Source organism: Bubalus kerabau, chromosome 8 (genome assembly GCF_029407905.1).
Source record: "Bubalus kerabau isolate K-KA32 ecotype Philippines breed swamp buffalo chromosome 8, PCC_UOA_SB_1v2, whole genome shotgun sequence".
In the NCBI taxonomy this organism is placed as follows: domain Eukaryota; kingdom Metazoa; phylum Chordata; class Mammalia; order Artiodactyla; family Bovidae; genus Bubalus; species Bubalus kerabau.
In genome coordinates, this window is record NC_073631.1 from 118,173,621 (window position 1) to 118,190,882 (window position 17,262).

At 41.7% G+C, this 17,262-nt stretch overlaps 1 protein-coding gene across 14 annotated transcripts in view; it reads right to left on the reverse strand.

Moving 5' to 3' along the window:
* KMT2C (lysine methyltransferase 2C) overlaps window positions 1-17,262 on the reverse strand; it is a 262,313-nt gene that overhangs the window by 168,992 nt on the left and 76,059 nt on the right. For all 14 annotated transcript variants that reach the window (XR_008718183.1, XM_055591334.1, XM_055591330.1 and 11 more), the window contains one exon: window positions 15,033-15,121. Coding sequence is in view for 13 of the 14 variants with exons in the window: in XM_055591334.1 (XP_055447309.1) it covers window positions 15,033-15,121 (89 nt within the window). In the remaining variant the exon portion in view is untranslated. The remainder of the gene's footprint in view (window positions 1-15,032; window positions 15,122-17,262) is intronic.

The following is a 17,262-nucleotide window of genomic DNA, read 5'->3' on the forward strand; positions in this document are numbered from 1 at the left end:
GATTTTTTGATGCAAGCACAAAAGGATTAAGAAAAAGATACTTAAGGACTGTGCCCCCCACTGCAGCGAGCACCACACGCGTGAGGATGCCGCTGGTGGTTCCCTGCTGGCCCCCAGGTGTCATGGGGGCAGAACCGTGGGTCCCGACGGCCGTCTGCACGCGAGGTGAACTGTGCTGCAGGACCAGAGAGGGTGGGACACTGCTCTTAGAGTGAGCGTTAAACAGGCCTGTGCCGTGTCCCCGAGGGAGATGTGCCCTCGTTCTTCAAGACTGCTCAATGCAAACACAACCCTGGGAAAAGGCCCAGACAGGAAGCGGTCCAGGCCTTCCGTTCTTGGCACACCCAGTAAGGTCTGTCGGGTGCAAGGGACCCACGGAGGGCTATCCCCCAACCACAGCTACTATCACATCTCCACTCTACACGTGAGGAAACAAGGGTAAGAGGTGAAGGGGCTCTGCTCAAGGACACAATCAGCAGGGGAGTCTGGATTCAAACACAGGCAGTGTGGCTCCAGAACCTGAACGACTAATCACTACTTCACGGAATGTGAGTTGAAGTGAAGAAACTGAAGAAATCAAAATAACTGCAGAACTGAAAACCAAAGGATCACATGAGGGCCTTCCCTGGTGGCTCAGGGGTAAAGAATCCACCTACCAATGCAGGGGTCATGGGTTCAATCCCTGGGCCAGAAGATCCCACATGACGTGGAGCAACTAAGCCTGTCACAACAACGGAGCCTGGGCTCTAGGGCCCGTGCGCCCCAGCTACTGAGGCCCCCACGCTCTGGAGTCTGTGCTCTGCAACCAGAGGAACCACTGCAGCCAGGAGCCCGCACGCCACAAGGAGAGCAGCCCCGGTGTGCTGCAACCAGGGAAAAGACCAGCAGCAACCAAGGCCCAGCACAACCATAAATGCATCAAGAATTTTTTTTTAATATTCTTTTTTAAAAAAAGAAAATCACATGAAGCAACAACCACTCTGAAGACAATGTTGGTAATATGATGGATGAACTGGAGAAAAGACACAGAAGAATCTGAAACAGTGGAAATGCTGTAAGACTAGTCAAGGAAGAACAACACACACAACAAATATGCGTAACTGCTGCTACCTGACAAAGAAAATACTCTGAATGAAAAGAATATTCAAAGCTGGCTTAAAAATCTACATTCAAAAAACTAAGATCACGGCATCCAGTTCCATCACTTCATGGCAAACAGATGGGCAAAAAATGGAAACAGTGACAGACTATTTTCTTGGGCTCCAAAATCACTGCAGATGGTGACTGCAGCCATGTAATTAAAAGACTCCTGCTCCTTGGAGGAAAAGCTATGACAAACCTAGACAGTGTATTAAAAAACAGAGACATCACTTTGCCAACAAACGTCTGTATAGGCAAAGCTATGGTTTTTCCAGTGGTCATGTATGGATGTGAGAGTTGGACCATAAAGAAGGCTCAGCACTGAAGAATTGATGCTTTTGAACTGTGGCGTTGGAGAAGACTCTTGAGAATCCCTTAGACAGCAAGGAAATCAAACCAGTCAATCCTAAAGAATCAATCCTGAATATTCATTGGAAGGACTGACGCTGAAGCTCCAATACTCTGGCTGCTGCTGCTGCTACTAAGTCACGTCAGTCGTGGCCGACTCTGTGCAACCCCATAGACGGCAGCCCACCAGGCTCCCCCGTCCCTGGGATTCTCCAGGCAAGAACACTGGAGTGGGTTGCCATTTCCTTCTCCAATGCATGAAAGTGAAAAGTGAAAGTGAAGTCGCTCAGTCGTGTCCGACTCCTAGCGACCCCATGGACTGCAGTGCACCAAGCTCCTCCATCCATGGGATTTTCCAGGCAAGAGTACTGGAGTGGGGTGCCATTGCCTTCTCCGAATACTCTGGCTACCTGATGCAAAAACTGACTCATTGGAAAAGACCTTGATGCTGGGAAAGACTGAAGGTAGGAGGAGAAGGTGGTGACAGAGGATGAGATGGTTGGATGGCATCACCAACTTGATGTACATGAGTTTGAGTAAACTCCGGGAGATAATGAAGGCCAGGGAAGCCTGGCGTGCTGCAGTCCATGAGATCACAAAGTGTCAAGATACAATTTAGCAAATGAACAACTTTTAATAACACTATCCTGGCTGAGAGAATCTAATAAACAGGTATCAAGTTTCATACACTATCTAAGGAAACAAAAGAGGCCAGCTATATATTCTATTCAAGTGCCCCCCCAAATTTACATTAACTAGCACATGTTAGAACGCAGAGAAAACCTCAGAAAAACATCTACTTCACTAACAGCAGACTAGGTAATTTGAAACAAACCTCCAGTTGAGCACAAATAAGAAAACTCAGTGAAATATTTTTTAAAGTGAAAAGGGTCCTAAAAGCATCACAAAGTTAACAAGATAGTAAGGAATTATGAGACAACTGCAGGGACGGGGCAACGAGCAAGGTGAGCCTGGTGTTCGGGGCTGCCTTTCCCAAGGGGGTGTCAGCTGCTCAGGAAGAGGCGACTAAGAGCACTCGCTCTGACTTTCAAGACGCATGGATGGTTCTAGAAGCCTGCAACATCCTGGGAACTCAGGATGGCAGGAACCCCAGAGGGCTGGGCCTTAAAAGGAAGAGTGAAACAGAAATCAATTTCTGCAAGGACTGCTGCACAGCTCTGAGTCACGTGCCTGGAACAGAAAATAAAGCTGTAAAAGTGAACTGAGGTGGTCCTTAAAAACGAGTGCCCCTAGGTACCAGGAAAAAAAGAAATCAAAGAAAAACTACCCTTGAGGGGAAAAAACAATCATCAATCTATTTCTACAAATAAACTGTCAAGTATATTATCCTGTACACAATCACAGATAATCAGTTACCTGAGGAGACAGGATGACATGGGCAAGAATGAGCAGAAACAGCTGAAACAAACCCACAGTCCCCAGATATTAAAATAATCAAACAATTTTAAACTAACTATGTATTATGTTAAAAGTAATAGAATTCAAGCATTAAAATTTTCAGGAGGGAACTAAAAACTATTTAAAAAAATGCCAACTTGAAAAAAAAATAATAAAGAACTTTTAAAACATAACACATGGGGAATTCCCTGGTGGTCCAGTGGTTAAGACTCCAGGCTCTCAATGCAGGGTGCCTGGGTTCAATACCTGGTCAAAGAACTAGATCCCACATGCCCCAACTTAAGCCTGGAGCAGCCAAAACAAACAAACAAACACATGGACTTAATTGATACATTTAATAAGAGGTTAGATAGCTAAAAGGGGTAAGAAAACTGTAAGATCTGTCTAGAATAAAGGACACAGGGACAAAAGTATAAAAAATCAAAAATAGAGGGCAAATGACTCCAAACACAGTAAATCAGTCTAATGAACCTTCAAGCAGAAGAAAGAAAGAATGGTACGAAAGCAGTATTTGAATATATAATAGCTGGAAAATTTTCAAAGCTGATGAATATGGCAAGAAACCTCAAATTCCAAAGCATAAAAAGAGTACCAAACCAATACAACAGTTAGAAATGAAAAGTAATAAAACAAGGATAAAATTCACAGGAACGCCTGGAAATGTTTTAAACTCTCTTAAACAGCATAGAAGCGAAAGAGGAGATGCACAGTTCAAGAGGGAGGGGACATATGTATACCTATGCCCGGTTCATGCTGATAGCAGAAACTAACACAGCATTGTGAAGCAATTATCCTCCAATTAAAAATGTCAAAAAGTCAAAGACAAGACCAAAATTACAATCAAACACCATTTATAAAATAAGAATTATAATATTCAAACCCAGGGAAAGCACTAGAAATCATGTTAAAAGAAACAACAACCTTCAATACCTTTTCCCCCTTTTGGTTTAGTAATTACTAAAAAAAAAAAAAAAGTAATAATAATAATCAAACATCTACATCATAAGTTGGAAACAACATCCGCAAAACTTTCTTACAGTTAGTGTGTAACAAATAAGTTTAAAGCAATCAAACATAACAAAAATAAATTATATTTTCATGTATCAGTACAATTTGAGGCCAGTTTGGGCTGGGGGGTATTTTTTGGAGGTGGGTAGGGGGAGGAGGGTGGATCCCAGGTGGTACAGTGGTAAAGAATCCACCTGCTAAGGGAGGAGACACAGGTTCTATCCCTGGGTCGGAAAGATCCATTGGGGGAGGAAATGGCAACCTACTCCAGTATTCTTGCCTGGAAAATCCCATGGACAGAGGGGCCTGGCGGGATACAGTCCATGGGGTCGAAAAGAGTGGGACACAACTTAGCAACCAAGAATGGCTTTTCTGTGTGTGTCGTTTATAATAGCTCCCCTTCTGGGGCTTTTAGTGAGTTTTACCTCTAGATCTGCTAAACTCATTCAAACATAAAGATTAATTAAGTATCATGTCTAGACTTTCAGGTAAAACACAATATCCATTAAAAATGTCTCCACAAAGAATTATTGTACAGACAGTTCTGGCTACACAGAAACTCCAGAAAAACAGGCTTAGTGAAGTTTAATGATCAAGGCAGAATTTCTGAAAAGGAAGTTGGAGTGGGTACTCACGAAGAGTTGAGGTGATTCTTGGAAAAAGACTTGGATAATTGAGAGATTGGTCTATACTGAGAGAATGCCAAGACACAAGCACAACCCATTTTAATTATGTTCTTTCATCATGAAAAATGAGGTGCCCTAGGCAAGACTGACATTTACTATGAACTAAAAGTACTGGATAAAACTGTTAATGATATAGTCTTAAAGATGTCATTTAACCATGTGTTAATCAAAATATGGAAGGATTCAATAGCCAATGCTCACCAACTCTTCAGATTCTTGAGAATAGAATTGATGTTCCAAGGACAATTGGGGAAAAGTTCCCTCCAGTGGACTTTGAAAACTCTGCAGCCTAGAAAAACTAACAATCTAGGTAAAAATTCTAATAAAAAATATAAAGCTGGACAGAGAGAAGAACAGTTGTTGCCAGGGGCTGGGGGTGGGTTAAGTAGGGAGCTGTTGGCCCGGGCAGGAAGCTGCAGGTGTACAGAATGCATGCGTATGCAGATGGGTGTGCCAGCAATGCTGGCTGCAGCTCACAGTGCTGCAATGCTGAAGGCTGAAAGCCTGCGAAGACAGTAGACACCAGATGAAAACAAGGAGAAGCTACACTGATTTCAGACACAACAGATTCCACAGCAAGTTAACTTATCAAGAAAAAAAAGGAACATTATGTAACTATATGTATGTATGATACATCAATTCTCCAGCAACACCTAACAATTCTTAACACATAGGCACCTCACAACAGAGGTCAAAATACATGAGGCACAAAGCGACAGAACTAGAAGGGCAGATCTATGACCCCACTATCATGCACAGGGACATTAACAGCCAGCTATCAAAACGGGATCCAGCAAACAGAACACCTGTAAGACAGCTGAGCCCTACACCACCACCAAGCAACTGGATGTAACGGGCTACTTCATCCAACAACAGCAGGATACATCTTCTTCCACAGGTCAGATGGAAACTCTACCAACAGACCAAATAAATTTGTTTCTGTGCCTTGAAACAAATTTAAAATGATAGAAGTCATAGAATGCCTGCTCTCAGCACCAACAGAATAAGGGAAATTGGCAGCATTGAATGTATACATAACAAAGAAGGATCTAAAAACCAATAAACTAAGCTTCCACTTTATGAAACTAGAAAAAGAATAGCAAGTTAAATACAAAACAAAGCAGAAGAAAAGAATTAATACAAATTAGAGCAGAAACCAATGAAATTGATAATAGGAAATCAAAGGGGGGGGGAATCAGTGAAACCAAATGCTGCTTCTTTGCAAAGCTCAATAAAATTGATAAGTCTAGCCAGGTTAACTAAGAAGAGAGAGGATGAAATTACTAATATCAGAAATTAAAGATGGGCCACCACTAGGTCCCATGGGCATTAAAAGGATACTAAAGGAATACTATGAACAAACCTATGCCCACAAATCTGAAAACCTAAATGAAATGGGCCAGTTCCTTGAAAGACACAATTTGCCAACGCTCTGGCGGCTCAGCTGCTAAAGAATCCACCTGGAATGCGGGGAGACCTCAGTTCAATCCCTGGGTTTGGAAGATCCCCTGGAGAAGGGAATGGCTACCCACTCCAGTATTCTGACCTGGAGAATTCCATGGACTGTATAGTCCATGGAGTCACAAAGAGTCGGACATGACTGAGTGACTTTCAAAGCAAAGCAAAAGCATCACTGAAAGAAACAATCTGAACAGGCCTACATCTGATAAAGAAACTGAATCAGTAATCAATAAACTTCTAAAATAGAAAGCACCAGGCACAAATGGGTTCACTGGTGAATTCCACGAAACACTTAAGGGAGATATTATACCAATTCTCTACAATCTCTTCTGAAAGACAGCAGCAGATGGACTATTTCCCAACTCATTCTGTGAGGCCAGCACTACCGTAATACCAAAAACAGACATCAAAAAGAGGAAAAAAACCCCAAACTGACAGATCAATAGCTCTCATGAACACAGATGCAAAAAGCCCTCAACAAAATTTTAATCAATTAAATCTAAAAATGTATATAAAGAATTGTACACCACAACCAAGTGGGATTTATCCCAGGTACACAAGGCTGGTTCAACATGTGAAAATGGATGAATGTAATCCATTACATCAACAGGCTAAAAAAGAAAAGTCACATGATCATATCAATAGATGCAGAAAAAGCATCTGACAAAAATCACAATAGCCATTCATGACTTTAAATACCAACGAAACAACTTTCAATAAACTATTAGTAAGAATACAGGGGAACTTTCTCAATTTGACAAAGAATTCCTAACAAAAAACCTACATCAACACCATGTTTTGTGGTGAGAGACTAAAGCTTTCCCACTATGATCAGGAACAACTCCTTCTGAACATCATCTTGACGTTCCAGCTACTGCAACAAGACTTGAAAAAGAAATGAAAGATATACTGATTTAGAAGGAAGAAATAAAAAAGTATCTTCTGTTCAAAGACATGATAACTGTCCAGGTAGAAAATCTGGAAGAATCAACAAAATCTCCTTGTCTATAGAGCAAGGTCTCTGGATACAAGGTTAATATACAAAAGTAAATCACTTTCCTATACACCAGCAATGAACAAGTGAAATTGGAAATAAATTTAAAAATTCACACTAGCACTCCCCTCAAAAAATACTTCGGTATAAAGCCAACAAAATATGCACAAGATCTATTTAATCCATGTCGAAAACTACAGAACTCTAATGAAGAAAAATCACAGCAGTAAGCAGTTATTCCATGTTAGTGAACTATAAAACTCAGCATTACGAAGATGTCAGTTCTCCCCAATTTGATCTATAAACTGAATGCAATCCTAATCAAAATCCATCAAGTTATTTTGTGGATATCAACGAATTGATCCTAATATGAGTACCCTCCCTGGTAGTCCAATGGTTAAGACCACCACAGAAGGAAATCCAGATGAGCTTGGGTTCAGCAATGACATTTTAGATACAACATCAAAAGCATGATGATGAGAGAAACAAATGACAGATAGACTTGATTAAAATTTAAAATTTCTGCTCTGCAAAATACACTGCCAGCCAATAGATATATAAAGAAAAGCCACAGACTAGACAAAATATCAGCAAAAGACGTATCTTATGAAGGACTGTTACCCAAAATATATGAAGAACTCTTAATTCTCACCATTCAATCCAGCAATCATCCTCCTTGGTATTTACCCAAAGGAGTCGAAAACTTATGTCCACACAAAAACTCTGTATACAAATGTTTATAGCAGTTTTATTCAAAACTGTGAAAACCTGGAATCAACCAACATGTACTTCAGAAGGTGAACAGATAAACTGTTGTACATACATACAACAGAAAATTATTCAGCAATAAAAAGAAATGCGTTTTTAAGCCATGAAAAGAACTTAAGTGTATACTACTATGTGAAATGAGCTAACCTGAAAAGGCTACATATTGTATGATTCCAGTTATATGACATTTTGTCTTCTTGCAGAGACAGGAAGAAGAACAACGGTTGCCAGGGTGGAAAGGGGAGGAAAGGATGAACAGGCAAAGCATGGAGGACTTTTAGGACAGTGACGGTATCTGTTTGATACCTTACTGACAGACATATGTCAGCATATTATACATTTTCCCAAATCCACAGAGTGTGCAAACCCAAGAGTGAACGCTAATGTGAACCAGGGGCTGAAGGTGAAAGGGGGCGGCATCGCAGCGTGGTCAATCGGAACGAATGTGCCAGTGCTGGAGGGGAGGTGAGAAATGGGCAGCTGCGGGGGGTGGGGGGGGCAGGAAGCAAACAGGAAGTAACCGTGCCTTCCACTCCAACCCCATAACTGCTATAGTTATAGAACTACAGTGAACCTCTAACTGCTGTAAGAGTAAAGCCTATTTAAAATTATGCTAGAGACAAACTGAAACTATCAATGGCAACTGCAATTTACAAGCACATATAGACAGCCTCTAAGACTCCTGAGAGTCCTGTGGACTACAAGGAGATCCAACCAGTCCATTCTAAAGGAGATCAGTCCTGGGTGTTCTTTGGAAGGAATGATGCTAAAGCTGAAACTCCAGTACTTTGGCCACCTCATGCGAAGAGTTGACTCATTGGAAAAGATTCTGGTGCTGGGAGGGATTGGGGGCAGGAGGAGAAGGGGACGACAGAGGATGAGGTGGCTGGATGGCATCACCGACTGGATGGACGTGAGTTTGAGTGAACTCCGGGAGTTGGTGATGGACAGGGAGGCCTGGCGTGCTGCGATTCATGGGGTCACAAAGAGTCGGACGCGACTGAGCGACTGAACTGAACTGAACTGACAGCCTCGCATCTCTGTAATGACTAATGGAACAACATAACTAACTCTCAGCAGAAATAGGTAGGCATCCTGGCAGCCTAGACTCCTCATCTCTTGTACTATTCTCCAGCAAAAAGAACCACAAGTCCTGATGGAATAGTCGAATTCATACCCAGAAGCCCAGAGAATATTGAAGATGGGTGTGAAAAATACTCTTCCCAGCAAACAATAATTTTGAAACATTGAGATGACATTAAAAAGGACTCAAATGCCAGACAAAAATGGGTTCCCACTAGCCACACTAAGACAACGTAAGCAGTTAAAAAAAAAAACTTTAATCATAATTAACCAATTATAATTAACTAAAACAAGTCTGCAAAGCCCTGATTATATAATGATTCTTTAAAAAAAAAAGTGGAATTTCTCTCAAGTAACTAGCACTTCATTCAAGTAGATTTTATTTATAAAGAAAAATGCACAGAGAACTGGCAACATCACCAGCTACAAAGAGGGAATGTTCTCACCATAAAAACTGTGAGGATTCTTGCTACCTTCCCAATGACCACTTGAAGACTCATTCCCACCACTTACCCCTCACACACACACATCCTAAAGAATAAACACTGTTAATAAACAATGTTCAGTTCAGTTCAGTCGCTCAGTCGCGTCCGACTCTTTGTGACCCCATGAATCGCAGCACGCCAGGCCTCCCTGTCCATCACCAACTCCCGGAGTTCACTCAAACTCACGTCCATCCAGTCGGTGATGCCATCCAGCCACCTCATCCTCTGTCGTCCCCTTCTCCTCCTGCCCCCAATCCCTCCCAGCACCAGAGTCTTTTCCAATGAGTCAACTCTTCGCATGAGGTGGCCAAAGTACTGGAGTTTCAGCTTTAGCATCATTCCTTCCAAAGAAATCCCAGGGCTGATCTCCTTCAGAATGGACTGGTTGGATCTCCTTGCAATCCAAGGGACCCTCAAGAGTCTTCTCCAACACCACAGTTCAAAAGCATCAATTCTTCGGCGCTCAGCCTTCTTCACAGTCCAACTCTCACATCCATACATGACCACAGGAAAAACCATAGCCTTGACTAGACGGACCTTTGTTGGCAAAGTAATGTCTCTGCTTTTGAATATGCTATCTAGGTTGGTCATAACTTTCCTTCCAAGGAGTAAGCGTCTTTTAATTTCATGGCTGCCGTCATGAAAAATCATCTGCAGTGATTTTGGAGCCCAAAAAAATAAAGTCTGACACTACAAATCATTTTTTTTTTAAATGTATCAAGGCACACAGTTTACAGGGTAAGAGACCTTCCAATAAATCTTGGGCCTGGAAACGGAAATGTGCAGAGATGCTGAAGCCCTGCAGTCAACTGGAATGGGCTTTTAAATTGACTAGAGATTTATGGAACTCTTTCTTCTCTTTGCTTACAGGTTGGTGATTTTAACAATTGTTCTTTATCCTTTTCTTTAGTATTCTTCTTGCTGTGTGTGTGCACTAAAGGAGCTGGACAAAGGTCTCCCCAAGCACAAAGACAGAGCAAAGACTGAGACGTTTGGCTTTATTTAACTTTCATACAGAAGGACAGAATGAGATATATATGTATGTGTGTGTGTGTGTGTGTGTGTGTGTGTGTGTGTGTGTGTGTGTGTGTGTGTGTGTGTATATATATATAAAATCCTGCTCCTGTTATATCCTTTCAGTAAATTTTATTTGCACTGAAATCACACAGAAGATAGTAAGAAAAGATGTTGTTGCCTGGAGAATCCCAGGGACGGGGGAGCCTGGTGGGCTGCTGTCTATGGGGTCGCACAGAATCGGACACGACTGAAGCGACTTAGCAGCAGCAGCAGGTAAGGAAAAATTAAATGCCAAAATCTTACTTATGTGGTGATGTTCAAAGAACAGCAGTAGCTTAGGAAACACGTGAGACAAATACAAGAAGGCAGTACTGCTTAGTGATGCCACTGTGTGTGTGACGTGTCCGCAGCGCTGGGGACAAGCCCATGAAGGAGACAAACCCCTGACCTCAGGAAGCTCACATTCTAGGATACAAGGCACACGGCATGCAAGTATGTAACGCAATGCCTTATCTGTAAACACCAGGAGGAAAGGTAAAGCGGGAGAAGAGGACGGAGCTCAACAAGGGCTGCTTTTTGACAGGCTGGGCAGGAAAGGCCTCTCTGACAAGGGAGCATCGAGCAGAGAGTTGGCTGAAGTCAGGCAATAAGCCCCCTGAGGGTCTGGGGGAAAGGCGCTCTGAGCTAAGAAGACAAAAAGTGCCTGAGAAAGGGCTGGAGCCCGGAGAGCAAGGGGAAGACAGGAGATGCGGCTGGACAGGTAGCGAGGTCAGGAGAGCGTGAAGATCGCAAGTGGACTTAGGGTTTTAAGTGTCACTGGAGGCCTTGGAGAGCTGACAGAAGGAGTGTAAAAGACTCTTGGGCTTGTCTTTTTTTTTTTTAATTAATTATTTGAATGCACAGTCACATTTATTTATTTGTTTGGCTGATCTTAATTGTGGTATGTGGGATCTAGGTCCCTGTCTAGGGACTGAACTTGGGCCCCCTGCACTGGAAGCTCGGAGTCTTAGCCACTGGACCACCACGGAAGTCCTTACTTGGGGTATTAGAAGCTCACTCTGCCACTACATGGAGAACAAAACCAGAATGGGTGACAGTGAGACCAGCTGGTAGCCTGGCAGCAATTCACACAAACAGTGGTGATCCTAGTCTGGAGTGACCACGCTGAGGAGAGGAGAGCTGTCTGAAATCAGGACGCAGTACTAAGGTACAGCCCGAAGCATTTTCCAACAGGCTCCACGTTTTTAGCCCGAACGGTACATGATGTCATTTACTGAGGCAGGAACATGGGAGGAGGAGAAGGTTTGGGAACAACCAATGGTTCCACAGAAGACATAGTAAGCTAGGGATCCACTGGAGACATCTAAGAGATGTTAAGAACTAAGGTGAAGACACTGGTTGCGTTCAAAGTAAGAAAAGAGCTGGCAATGTAACTTGGAGTCACCAGCACACGGACAGTGGCTATAGCAACTACACTGGACGAGGCCACCTACTCCGGGAGAAGACGAGCAAAAAAGAAAGGAAGAGACCAGTGAGACAGGAAAGAACAAGAGAACGTGGTATACTGAAAGTCAAATTAAAGAGAGAGAGACTTTCACTCCTGAAAATGTTAGAGTCATGATGTGAGACTGAATACTTAAGGCGAACAAAGACTCAATGGTGGTTCTGACAACATGAGATCAAAACAGTTTTAGTAGAGCGAGAGGAAGAAAGCTTGCCTGTAGCAGGTTCATGAGAAAATGGTCAAAAATAAGCAGCTACTACACAATCCTGAATATTCATTGGAAGGACTGATGCTGAAGCTGAAACTCCAATACTTTGGCCATCTGATGGGAAGAGCTGATTCATTGGATAAGACCCTGATGCTGGGAAAGATTGAAGGTGGGAGGAGAAGGGGAGGACAGAGGATGAGATGGTTGGACGGCATCACTCACTCAATGGATAGGAGTTTAAGTAAACTCTGGGAGTTGGTGATGGACAGGGAGGCCTGGTGTGCTGCAGTCCATGGGGTTACAAACAGTCGGACACAACTAAGCAACTGAACTGAACCGTAAGTACAGACAATTCTTTCAAGAGCTTTTGCTGTGAAGATGAGCACAGAAGCAAAACAGTAACTGAAAACAATATCCGATCACGAGAAGGTACTTTTGTTTAAGAAGGGTGATACTGTACACTGCTGTATTTAAAATGGATAACCAACAAGGACCTACTGTGCAGCACAGGGAACTCTGCTCAACGTTATCTAACAACCTAAATAGGAAAAGAATTTGAAAAAGAATAGATACATATACGGGTATAACTGAATCACCGTGCTGTACCCCTGAAACTAACCTAACATTTTTTATCACCTACACTCCAATGTAAAATAAAAAGCTAAAAAAAAAAAAGTGTAGCAAATGCTTAACACTAATGGAAATAATTCTCTGAGCGAGGGAGCTCAAGATGTTGGAAACCAAGGAAGACTGAAGGGGCAAGGGGGACAGGACGAGGGACACAGGCAGAGGAGCCAGCTGTAGAAACCCCAGAGACTCTTCATCCCATTTTAACAGGAGGGCTGGTAAGGGGGTAGAGATGAGAGCAGGAAAGAAGATCTGATGGTGGATAACTGTGGAATTTCTTTCCTGATTGCTTCTGTTTTTTTTTTTCATTGAAATAAGTAAGATTATCAACTGAAAAATGGAAAATGAGGTGTCAAAAGTCTGAAAGAAGAGAAGGTAGGTAAAGGATGATCCCTGATAATGGGTGGGAGAACTCTAGGGATAAGTGGTATGAGTGGAAAGTCAACCATGACCCACTGGAGGCTGAGGTTTTCTCCCGTCACTCTGGCTGCTGCAATGCAGTGTCTGAGTTTAATTATGAAACCAAAACAGTGGGAAGATGGCAACGGAGTTCCAGGTGCGTGAGAGAGAGACTACCACAATGCATGACAGAATCTGAACAAGAAAAAGAGGCTGACAAACCCCATGGGTAAGATCCTTAAGTTGGACAAGTCACAATGGCTGAAGGGTTATCGTGATGTGGATATCGAGCTGATAAAAGAAGAGTCAGACTTGAAACTGAGACTTTGGAAGTGAAACAGCCAATTGTCCTAGTAAGTGATACAATACTAAAGGCTAAAGTACGGCCATAAGAAAGAGAGGCTGGGACTTCGCAGGTGGTCCAGTGGTTGAGAAATCTGCCTTACAAGGCAGGGGACCCAGGTTCAATCCCTGGTCAGGGTACTAAGATCCCACATGCCGCTGGACAGCTAAGCCTACGTGTCCCAACTACTGAGCCTGCACCCTCTGGAGCCCAAGCTCCACAGGGTGAAGAGAAGCCTCCAAGGGCCGCAACAAAGGCCCAACACAGCCCGATAAATAAATAAAGGAATGAGTGGCTCACGCGGGCTGGAGAGAGGGCTGCTGAGGAAAGGAAGGCACCACTATTCTGGGTATTAAATAGATTGTGAGAATGGACGATGGAGGAAGGAGAGGAAAACGGACAGGGAGGCGCTGAGTCTTCGGAGGATGCCACAGACGGGGAGACGGCGCCACTGCGAGCCGGGACTGTGGGCAGTCTGTGCACTGGCTTAGAGGGATGTCTACTTAATGATAAATGTCACTCAAAAGTACAAATCACTTTTGACACGATAGTAACAGCACAAAGTACAGAAAAAAATTAAAATTAAGGGGAAAAACTATGAAAAACAACCTATGGGGAACTGAAATAAATCCAAGTATAAAATATTAACGTGGCAATGAATGTGCACCAAAGGGGTAAAATGTAAGGAGAAGCATTCTGAACTTCCAGCTTCTCCCTGGTCTGTCTACTTAACTAGACCCTAAGGGAAAAGCAATGAGAACTGCTGGACTTCTGAAGGCTTTTCAAGAATTACAGGCATATAACAGGAACACACCGGATAACCAAAAGTATTTCATGGAAAATAATATTTTAAAAGACGTAGCAATTTCTAATTTTCTCTGTACTTTCTCTAATTTTCTCCTTTAAGCATCAAGGAGATGCCATTCAACTGCAGAGAAGAAGCCTATCCACTGTGTCTACAGTCTATCCAACAACTGCAAACACACTGAGAGGCCACCTCACTTGGACAAACCTCTGAACACGGTATGAAACCTACTCCCTTTGACAGCTCGTTAAATCACTAACTCAGGGTGAATTCTGGAAACTACCTTGGCAACTTGCTCTACCTTCGTCTTGCAGATGCAGAAACACATGAGCTTCCTTAAGGCACCCAAAGTCCAGGAGACAAGGAAGTATTTGGTCTGGTTTAACCCAGCAGTTCACAGTATTATTAGCTAATGAAATGTACTTTTCCCCTCACCTACATACTAACACAATAAACAAACACCAGATGGTTCATAAGCCAGAAATTTACCAGGAGTTATCATGCAAATGGCCTAGAATTATGTTTATTCCAGTTTTAATTTTGCTTTAATAAAATATTTCTATACAGAGTTTAAATGATTTCTACTAAGAGCTTTTCGGGGCAAAAAGAAAGAAAACTCGTTTTTTTTTTCACTTTGTCATTACTTTTCAAACTACTTTTAGAACTCAGTGGACAGCCGAACGCTGCTTGTGCAAAGGACTGAGTAAATTTTAAACTTGCTAGTTAAGTTCTGGCACCTGTTTCCACAGTATTTTCCGTCTCTGCGCTCTCCAGTCCATCCATGCTGTCCTCATCTTCTGCTGCGGTTTTTCCTCTGCTTCGAGGCCTGCAGACCAAGAATAAACACATATAATTAAACGGTACGTTTGAAGACTTAGAATTCTACTCAAAATGAAGCACAGTGAAAGGTCCATAGAATAAAATGATTTAGGCAATCCTCCCTTCATTTCACCGTGTCAGCAGTAAATGCCACACTTCATGGCTGCCTTCCCCACAGATTCAGCTGCTCCTTACACCCAAACATGGGGGCAGGCCCACATTACTATGTCCATGTCATCGTAACTCACTTCTTCACATACTCCTCAGACGAGGCTTTCCCCTCTTCTACCAGACCTTGAGATGACTCCCTGTCTACAGCAGTGGCGTTCAACTGCCTAGGTGGCTCTTTTCAAAGTGCACACACCAGGTTATACCTCTAGATCTAGGAGTATGATCTAGAAATCAGGGAGTGACATCTGTGATCTCTATTTCTAAAATTTTACTCCTTAAGGAGAAAGTGAGGCATACCCCTGCAAACCATGCCCCACTCCCCCAAAAACCCTCCATTAAACATAATTTAATCACACTACAAGTGTCATGGATTTTTAACTTATAAACACTTCAGTAAAGTCAAATGAATGTTAAGAATCATGGTAAAGTAATATTTTTTTTTAACCAATACAATTTAAAAAAACTAAGGCCTTTAACGTCTTTGATGTCTCATAAATGAGTCAAAAAAAAATTTAAACACATAAAGAAAAAAACAAGACACTACATGTAAAAAAAACTTAGTAACTGATAAATCAGTATTCAGATAAATTCAGAGCTTTATATTATTTCATTACTTAAAAAGAAAAGGCACAAATGAACTATTTATTTGAAAAATATCGAGTGAGTCAAAAACAATTAAGAAATAGAGAAAATAATATGAAGAAAAGAAAGCAAAAGGCTGTTTTAAACAACAGGAAACCCATTTAAATTTTACTTTTTAAAGGAAATAAATCCCTCAAAACTAATAAAGGAAAATTATAAATCTTTTAAGTTAAAGTAATCAAAGTTCAAATATCTGATAAGCAAACTACTACGAACTGTCTAAAGTCATCCTCACCCTCCCCAAAATTAAAAAAGAATACCTGAACCAAAACCCTAACATATCCAAAAACTGTGGATGAAAAAAAATCTAAATAAAATACCAATAATCAGAATATTAATATTAGAAATCTGCCAATATAACACACCAAGTCAAGCAGTCAAACCACCATCATTCATAAGAAGAGGGAAAAGAGGCAGAATAAGATGACAAAAATTTTGGGAAGGGGGTATTGAGGCTATGGCTGATTTTACTGTTCATGGGAAAAGGGAGAGAATAATTATCTTTAGAATTTATTAAGGCAACTTGTTATGTTTAACGTAAAACAATTAAAGGGTAAAAAAGGAACAGAGGAACGAAGGTTTGATCAGTCCAACAGCAGGCAGACCAGGAGGAAAAAACACCTGGTAAATAGAAAGTAAGAAATAAATATGAGTTTACACAGCAAAACTTAATGCTGCCATTATTTAACGATGAAAGTAATTCAGCAGTGTTAACTCAATAGAACTTCAAATTACATAAAACAAACACACAAAGAACAACAGAAAGAAACTGCTAGTTCCACAATCATCATAGGCTATTTTAACATCTCACTCTCAGAAACTGATAGATGAAACACTAAAAGCATTTTAAGCAAGTATTTAGACAATACATTTAACAAGCCACATTAGACAACTCGATCAACCCTACTTGAGTCTGGCTCTGTTAAAACACTGGATAAACAAAACAAAATCCCTGCCTTCTCCAAACTACACTCTAGTAGGAAGATATATTTTTTATTCTTGAAAACAAATAAAACACAAGAAAATACTAGGGGAAAAAAGGCAAAGAATGAAGGACTAGCTATCTGTTTAAATACATTTATAAAATCAGTCACTCAGTCGTGTCCGACTCTTTTACATTTACAAAATAAACTTCGTGAAATGAAATTCATCTGAGTAAGGAGACACTTGAGTACAGATGTGAAGCAGAACAGGAACCAAACCAGGCAGATATCTGGTAAAAGAGCGCTGCAGTAGAGGAAACAGCAAATGCTGAATTCTTAAGAGAAGAGCTGGCAGGGCAGCAAGGACACACTGCGGAGCACACTGACTGAGAGGAGCCGCGGAGACAGGCGG